The sequence below is a fragment of the Sapajus apella genome, unplaced genomic scaffold (assembly GCF_009761245.1).
Source record: "Sapajus apella isolate SASKATOON/1434 unplaced genomic scaffold, GSC_monkey_1.0 scaffold43, whole genome shotgun sequence".
Lineage (NCBI taxonomy): Eukaryota > Metazoa > Chordata > Mammalia > Primates > Cebidae > Sapajus > Sapajus apella.
In genome coordinates, this window is record NW_022436983.1 from 4,218,426 (window position 1) to 4,227,490 (window position 9,065).

The following is a 9,065-nucleotide window of genomic DNA, read 5'->3' on the forward strand; positions in this document are numbered from 1 at the left end:
CGCCTCGGCCTCCCAAAGTGCTGGGATTACAGGCATGAGCCACCCGCGCCCCGCCAGGTTTATATTTTAGAAAATATTTGTATTCTTGTGCACCTGAGGATGGTTTTCCCCCACTGACTCCAAACGTCTTCCTTGCATATGTTGTGTACAATTCAAAGTTATTTGGGTCTCTCATCCATTTATACTTTCTAATTTTACCAATGCTTTTCGAACGCACTTAAAAAAAAAAAAAAACCCAAGAAGTATCTCACTAAAAGGCCAAGGTAAAACAAAATGAATGGGAGTTCTTGTGTTCGAGTTTTCTTCCAACTGGGCTTTCCTGGAGGAGGTGGAAGAGTGTGTAGCAGATGTTTCAGAAAATGAGCGCTCAATACGGTAGATCACGCCCCTGGGGACAAGGAGAGGTTTTCCGTTTTCTTTTCCCTCGTTTAGGCGGCGGGCGCGCAGAGTCCAGAGGGAGCGATGGCGGGGTTTCTGGGCTCCCAGGTCACAGAAAAGCAGGCGACTGGGAACAACGGAGGCGGTGCAGGCCACCGGGCTGCGGGCCAGCGCCACCTTCAGGCGGATCTTTCCTGGAGCGCGTTCGGCCGCTGTCCCTCCCCTGGCCAGCCTACCTGTCCCGGGCCTGCGGCTCCCACCGCCCCTGCATGGTCGCCCTGGCAACGCCCCGCCCTGCCGCCCGCCTCCCCTTGCCCCTCCCCCCGCCCGGCGCGGCTGCGCGGGAGGGGGTGGGATGGGGGCGGGGAGAGGACGCAAGCTAGAGGAACTCGGCGCCGCGACGCACGCGGTCTATTGGCTGCCACGTCCCGGCGCCAGAAGCCCCGCCTCCCTGACAGTGGCCACGTGATCCCTTTCAAAGATGGCCGCCCTGTTGTTTTGATGAATAATACTTGGTGGGGCGAGGGGGAAAGAGTAGGGGTGGAGGGGTAGGAGGATTTACTCTTCCAGCGAGAGCTACGCGCGTCCCATCCTCCCCCTCCCCCCTACCCGGACTCCGGCGTGGAGGCGGGGCGTGGCCGGCCTGCTTTGGGAGGGGAGGGGCTTCCCTTCCAGTGCTGGGCTCTGCCAGGACGGCTGTGGGGTCGCCTTACCTCGGGGTATCCACTCTGCAGTCGACTAGTTCCCGCCTGGGGCAAAGGGTAGGAAGGAGAGCAGGATCTGCTGTAGGAAACGCAGCTACCGCGCCACCATCACGAAGACACAGCAGACTCGGGGCACGAGACGAGCTGGAGACCGTGCTGCCTAGTCTGGGTAACCGGGGAAGCAGAGGGTAGTAAGTGGCGCCTTAAGATAACCCTGTAGCAGCAGCAGTGGCGGCCAAAGGAGGCTGCTCAGGGAACGAGCGGCTGTAGCAGTCTCTGGGGCGATTGGAGTGACTGAAGCCAAGGCAGTTCAGTGCCTCTCGTGTTCTTATTTTTTAACCTCTGACTATGCAATTCTGAAACCTCCCCCATTCGGGGGACCAGACATCCTGATAGACACCTTCCACTCTCCTTCCTCCCGCCGTGGTCTCGAGAACAGAAGGATCTCTCCCTAACGCCTTTCACCATTAAGAGGAAAGCGATGGAGGAGCTGAGCGCTGATGAGGTGAGGAGATTGGGGGACACCTTGAGGGATTAGTTGGCAACTCTTTAGCGCTTTGGACAAGGATGATATTGCGCCAGTGCTGCCTGGCCTTTGGGCTTGGGGAAGGAACGGAGATGGTTTTTCCAAGAATAACACGACTTCCCGATAGGGTCTCTGGTTTTATTCTCCTTTATTCTTTTGCCTTTCTTCTTCATTCTGAACTCCATTAGCTGCTTTCCGAGTGTTCTCTTAGGGTCTGAAAAAGAGAGAGCATGTTGAGGTGTTTATTCTTTTCTTCAGGGCGTGCAAGCAAGAAGGGCTAGATTTACATCAAGCTAAAGTGTGTGTGTCTGTGTCTTAGGAATTTAAAGAACAATTTTGGATGGAATGAGAATGTATGGTAGGTGAATATTTTTAAAGGAGGCTTTGAAATTCCAAATATGTGTGGTTATTTCACTGTATAAGTTGACTAAACATATCTTTTTGCTTGAGTGATGGTTTACAGATTCTTTGAAATTTAACAAAATATGTATCTTCTTAACAGTTTAGAGAATTCCAGTTATATTCTAGTGACTTAATAGACTACTAAAGACTTCCGGCATTCTTCTCTTACATTCTGTTTTTCCTACTTCTATCTTTCAAACATGTGTTTTGCTGTAGCACAGACTGAACAGGAAGCAAGTGGAAGCAAATGGCTCTGTAAACTCTTCTGTTCGCATATCTTAAAGGAGTTATACAGATCTACTTATTGATGTTTTAAAGATTCTTTACTAAATTAGGTTGTTGGGAAAAAAAATAGTGGCAATTAGGGTACAAGGAATTTCCTATGGTTCTACTACTGCCTTTTCCCTGCCTTTTTACAAATTGGGAGCTTCCCTTTCAGGACCCCTGCTGGGTATGCCCTCTTCAGCCTACCTTCACATTTCTTCCACTGGTTCATCATATAAACTTCCTTTCTTACAGTGTTAGGAAACCAGTCATCTATCAGGTTGGTTGTGCTATAAGACTTCCATGCTCCAGTTTTAGCTTCAGAGTACTTAGTGTGTTTACTTAGGGACTGAAATTGTCCAGGGATAGGACATGCAGTGGTGTGCAAGGAAGCAAATGATTTTGTTGGTTGTGATACTTGGATACTTGGTTTGGAAAATCAAGATGAACCATTCTGCGTTACTGACTTTGTTTTTTTCAAATACATCAGAAATATAATCTTAAGAGAATATTGAACAGTTTCTTTCATTCAATAGGAAATATCAAGAGATCTCCTTAGAATCACTTTGTTTTATGTAGTTTTTAAAAGTTTCTCTACCCTCCCCCATTTTTCATTAATGTGAATTCTAGTGAGTAATTTCTCTTAAGGCAGATACTGTTTCTTAGCAGTTCTTTACTCCCAGAAATTACTTTTTTGTGTGTCTGTGATGATCTGTTAATAGTTCTTGGTTTAGAGACTCTTGCATACTTGTTTCACCAAGAAATTCTTTCCAAACCAGTGAGGCCTTATAGACCACTGAAGATATTGTATAATCTAAAATGTGTCTCTTCACTTTACCCAGTCCTTGAGGAAGGTATAACTTTTTGTGACCATATAAGGAACACATGTAACCTTTGTGGAAGAAATAGAAGAAACTTTTCAAGGTCAACAGATTATTAAAGTAAATGAAAAAAATTAAATTTACTCATACAGGATCACTGTAAAATTATCTTCAGCAAATTATTTGTCTTCAACACAAAGGGCTGGTTCAGTAACTGTTAATTTTACTCTCAGCAGAACCGACAACAAATAATGTTTGTTTTTAATTTTAAAATGTTTAATTTTTTTGTAGAGACAGGGGTCTTGCCATGTTGCCCAGGATGGTCTCAAGCTCCTGACCTCAAGGGATCCTCCTACTTCAGCCTCCCAAAGAGGGAGCCAAACAGTTTTTTTGGAAAAATATCTTTGAAGTTTTTTAAATTCAGTTAAAAATTTTTGACGTTAGGTAAGCAATTCTCAAGAGACATTTCCAAAGCTTTTGCCTTTGTATTGTCACTCTGTAGTTGGAAACTTGTGTCAGATACGGTAGGTGACGTTGATTTGGTTACAAAATAATATATTATTGAAACTTCAGGCTTATATTTCAGGGTTAAAACAGGCAAGACAGTGATCTTTTAATCTAATTTAGGAAATTAGGTAAGGCAGAGTTTCATATTTTAACAAAATGAAAATGTCTAATTATGCAGTTGGTGAAAAACAAAGGTGATATAACCAGACTGGTAGCTTTAGGAACTTTTATGTTATGTGCACATTTTGGTCCCTTTCATAGATCACCTAGAATTTGTGTGCTTTTAAGTTTGTTATTTATGGCTGTTTGTTATTTATATTGTGTATTACAGTGAGTTCATTGCCCTGTAGTTCACTGCCTGTAGTTCATTGCAGAACCATGACTAAGTTCATTCTCTTCAGGAACCTACATTCCAAGCCATCATTATTTACGTTATATTAATTCTATAACCTACTCATGTGTTGTTTTTTATATCTCAAGATGGTGCTGTGAGTAGGTGGTGTGTTTGATTTTGAGACAGGATCTGGCTCTGTTGCCCAGCCTAGAGTGCAGTGGCACGATCTTGGCTCATTGCAACCTCTGCCTCCTGGGCTCAAGTGATCTTCTCATCTCAGCCTCCCAAGCTAGGACTACAGGCTCATGCCACCATACCCAGCTAATTTTTGTATTTTTTTCTGGAGATGGGGTTTCATGATGTTGCCCAGGCTGATCTCAAGCTCCTGGGCTCAAGTGACCTGCTTGCCTCAGCCTCCCAGAGTGCTGGGATTACAGGGGTGAGCCACTGGGCCCAGCTCAGTAGGTGTTAAACTGTTTTTCAACAGGGGTAATCAGATTGCTTTGAAGTGATTTTTCCCTCCTCTCTTTTTTTTTTTTTTTTTTTTTTTGAGATGGATTTTCGCTCTTGCACTCAGATTGGAGTGCAATGGCGTGATCTCAGCTCACCAGCCTCCGCCTCCTGGATTCAAGTGGTTCTTCTGCCTCAGCCTCCCCAGTAGCTGGGATTACAGGCATGCGCCACCACGCCTAGCTAATTTTGTATTTTTAGTAGAGATGGGGTTTCTCCATGTTGATGAGGCTGGTCTCGAACTTCTGAACTAAGGTGATCGGCTTGACTCAGCCTCCCAAAGTTATAAGATTACAGGCGTGAGCCACCATGCTCGGTCCTCCTCCAAAGTCTTCTTTATGACCTAGTTCATCTGAAAGATGGTTGGCTGGGATTCAGGGTGTGGTCAAGATTTTAGAAAGTGTAAGTGTTCTTTCCCAAAGGAAGAATATGTGACCTTGGACTTTTTAGCAGTGTTCCGTAAGTAGAAGAAAATTGACATTTAAACGATAGCCTTAGAAGCCTGTTCTGTGCCAGGCACTTAATAGCTCTGTCTCATTAGATAAAACATTATAATCAAGCAGGTACTATTTTCCTAATTTTATTTTTTATTTATTTTTCTTTTTTTTTTTCAAATAATATACCAAGTAATATTTTCCTAATTTTAGAAGCCAGGAAACTGAGATTTAGGTTAAGTAACTTGTCCATAGCAACCTGGCTTAGAAGTGACAGGTTTGGAATTCAAACCCAGTGCTCTTGACTCAAAAGGCCTTTTTACTACATTTTATTGCTCAACAACTGACATAAATTCACCACAGTTTCTATGTAAATATTCTACATAACATTGACCCACTCTGCTTTGATATACATAGTTTTTCTGTAGAAGTGATGTTTTGCATGAATCCATTCATGATGTGATCAGGGCTTTTTGGTACTGGTCCTCCCACCCCCAAATTGTTTGGGATGCCGAGGCAGGCGGATTACCTGAGTTCGGGAGTCTAAGACCAGCCTAGCCAAAATGATGAAACCCAGTCTCTATGAAAAATACAAAAAATAGCTGGGTGTGGTGGTGGGCACCTGTAATCCCAGCTATAAGGGAGGCTGAGGCATGAGAATCGCTCGAACCCAGTGAGCTGAGATTGCGCCACTGCACACTCTAGCCTGGGCAACAGAGCGAGACTCTCAAAAAAAAAAAAGGAAATCCAGCAGAAAAATGGCCAGGTACAGTGGCTTAAGTCTGTAATCCCAGCACTTTGCGGGGCCAAGGTGGGCAGATAGCCTGAGGTCAGGAGTTCGAGCCCAGCCTGCCCAGACATGGCGAAACCTCGTCTCTACTAAAAATAAAAAAATTAATTGGGTGTGGTGGTGCACACCTGTAATCACAGCTCCTCAGGAGGCTGAGGTAAGAGAATCACTTGAACTTAGGAGACGGAGGTTGCAGTGAGTCGAGATTGCACCACTACACTCCAGCCTGGGAGACAGAATGAGACGCCATCTCAAAAAAAAAAAAAAAAAAAGAAATTATAATTAAATTGGATTAGAGGAGACAGATAGGAATCCAACAATTTTTTTTTTTGGGAATCCAACAATTATAAAATAGTGCCAGGTGCTGTTGTGGAGGTATGTGCAACTCACTGAAGAAACATGAATGGGGGCCAGGCATGGTGGCTTACACCTGTAATCCCAGCACTTTGGGACATCAAGGCAGGGCGGGAATCACCTGAGGTCAGGAGTTTTAGACCAGCATGACCAACATGGGGAAACCTCGTCTCTACTAAACATACAAAAAGTTAGCCAGATGTGGTGGCGCATGGCTGTAATCCCAGCTACTTGGGAGGCTGAGGCAGGAGAATCACTTGAACCTGGGAGGTGGAGGTTGCAGTGAGCGGAGATCACACCATTGCACTCCAGCCTGGGCAGCAAAAGGGAAACTCTGTCTAAAAAAAAAAAAAAAAGAAAGAAACATGAGAAGGGACCCCTGGAGGGGAAAGGGTCTTAGTGAATACTTTCAAAAAGAAAGTGATACTTATGCTGAGTAGCAATTGCCCTGGAAACTGGCTCTGAAATTGAGGAGGTCAAGAAATGCACCACACAGTGCGACTGGAGAGGTGGGTTTTACCTCGGGTGTGAGGCACCTGATCTCGGAGGGCTGTTAGAAACATCTAGGAGTTCGAACTTTCTTTTTGTTGTTGTTTTTTGGGACAGAATCTCGCTCTGTCCCCCAGGCTGGAGTACAGTGGCATAATGTCAGCTCACTGCAGCTTCTGCCTCCTGGTTCAAGCGATTCTCCTGCCTCAGCCTCCCAAGTAGCTGGGATTACCGGTGCGTACCACCATGCCCTGCTAATTTGTTTTTGTATTTTTAGTAGAGATGGGGTTTCACCATCTTGACTAGGCTGGTTTCAAACTCCTGACCTCAAGTGATCCGCCTGCCTCTGCCTCCCAAAAAGCTGGGATTACAGGTATGAGCCACCGTGCCCAGCCAGAGTTTGAACTTATTCTGTAAAATGCCTTTTAGGTATTTTATTTATTTATTTATTTATTTATTTATTTTTTGAGACGGAGTTTTGCTCTTGTTACCCAGGCTGGAGTGCCATGGAGCGATCTCGGCTCACTGCAACCTCCGCCTCCTGGGTTCAAGCAATTCTCCTGCCTCAGCCTCCCGAGTAGCTGGGACTACAGGCACACGCCACCATGCCCAGCTAATTTTTGTATTTTTAGTAGAGACAGGGTTTCACCTTGTTGACCAGGATGGTCTCGATCTCTTGATCTTGTGATCCACCGGCCTCGGCCTCCCAAAGTGCTGGGATTACAGGCGCCCACCACCATGCCAGCTAATTTTTATTTATTTTATTTTATTTTTTTTTAATGAATGAGAGGTCCTTATTTTGCCCAGGTTGGCCTTGAACACATAGCCTCTCCTCCTTAAGCACCAGGACAACTGGCCAGAGCCACCGCAGCTCCCAATTTTTATATTTTTAATAGAGACAGGGTTTCACCATGTTGGCCAGGCTGGTCTCGAACTTCTGACCTCAGGTGATCCGCCCATCTTGGCCTCCCAAAGTGCTGGGATTACAGGCGTGAACCACTGCGCCTGGCCACATTTATAGCATTCTTACTGTCCCTTCTGAGATAGGAAGTGGAAGCCTCAGTTCTTTCTTTTATTTCTTTCCTTTTTTCATTTTTCTTTTTTTTTTTTTTTTGGAACAGGGTCTCAGTCCCTCTTCCAGACTGGGGTGCAGTGGGCTGATCTTGGCTGACCTCAAACTTCACCTCCCAGGCTCAAGCAATTCTCTTGCCTCAGCCTCCTGTGGAGCTGGGATTACTACAGGCGTAATGCCGCTACTGCCAGCTCATTTTTGTACTTTCAGTAGAGGGGTTTCACCATGTTGGCCAGGCTGGTCTAGAACTCCTGACCTCAAATGATCCACCTGCCTCAGCCTCCCAAAGTGCTGGGATTACAGGCATGAGCCATCTCACCTGGCTTTTTTTTTTTTTTTTTTTTTGAGCTGGAGTCTCAGTCTGTTACCCAAGCTGGAGTGCAGTGGCCCCATCTTGGCTCACTGCAACCTCTGACCCCCAGGTTCAAGCGATTTTCTCTGCCTCAGCCTCTTGAATAGCTGGGATTACAGGTGCCCAGCACTGCGCCCAGCCCTCAATAGCGCCCCACTCTTGTAGGGAAAGAAAGCAGGAAGACTTCTCTGTGCAAAGTACATTTTCTTGCAAGGCACTTGTATCTAGTGGAGATGTTTTCCTGTAAACAATTCGTTCAACAGCACTTTCAGTTTACTAGATGCATGCCTGATACCAGACAAATGCCGCTTCTGTGGAACTTCATTCTAGTGGGAGGAGAGGGATAAAAAACCAGCATGTTCACATAAGATGTCATTTGATGAGTAGTGCTGTGAAGAGGAATACTTAGGAACGGAATATTGTTACGGAATATTTCTCTGGCTAAAGGGACAGAGAACAATTGGTTATGTTTAGTTTGTGCACTTTTAGGAGATGGTCTTGAAAAAAATTTCAGGGGTGGCTGGGAGCTTGCTCAGGGAAGAATGTTCCCAGGTGCAGGGAACAGCAGGTACAGAAGGCCTTGAGGTGGACACATTCTTGAGCTCTTCCAGGAATAGCAAGGAGGCCAAGCATGGTTGAAGCCTGCTGTGCAAGGGGCACAGTGGCAGGAAGGAGTCATTCATTCTTTTTTTTTTTTTTTTTTTTTTTGAGACAGAGTCTCACTCTGTCATCCAGGCTGGAGGGCAGTGGCACGATGTCAGCTCACTGCAACCTCCACCTCCCAGATTCAAGCTATTCTGCCTCAGCCTCCCAAGTAGCTGGGATTACAGGTATAGGCCACCATGTCCAACTAATTTTGTGTTTCTTAGTAGAGATGGGGTTTCACCATGTTGACCAGGCTGATCTTGAACTCCTGACCTCAGGTGATCCGTCCACCTCAGCCTCCCAAAGTACTGGGATTACAGGTGTGAGCCACCTTGCCTGGCCATCTTTCAGTAAAAACTTACTGAGTTCTTATAACTGTATTTCAATCACTTCTGAGCTGTACTCCCATCCTTCTTGTTTTCACCACATTTTAGTATCTTTGAAATTGAAATGCTTCTTTTTTTTTTTTTTTTTTTTTTTTTT

At 45.3% G+C, this 9,065-nt stretch overlaps 1 protein-coding gene across 3 annotated transcripts in view; it reads left to right on the forward strand.

Moving 5' to 3' along the window:
• Positions 1 to 841: 841 nt before the first annotated feature.
• UBE4B (ubiquitination factor E4B) overlaps positions 842 to 9,065 on the forward strand; it is a 147,673-nt gene continuing 139,449 nt past the window's right edge. Inside the window, exons 1-2 of one of the 3 annotated variants that reach the window (XM_032300331.1) lie at positions 842 to 1,251; positions 1,467 to 1,587. In XM_032300331.1, coding sequence (XP_032156222.1) covers positions 1,564 to 1,587 — 24 coding nt within the window. In that variant the 5' untranslated portion in view covers positions 842 to 1,251; positions 1,467 to 1,563. Of the gene's footprint in view, positions 1,588 to 9,065 lie in introns of all 3 variants that reach the window. The other 2 variants (XM_032300332.1, XM_032300334.1) reach the window with 2 other exon arrangements.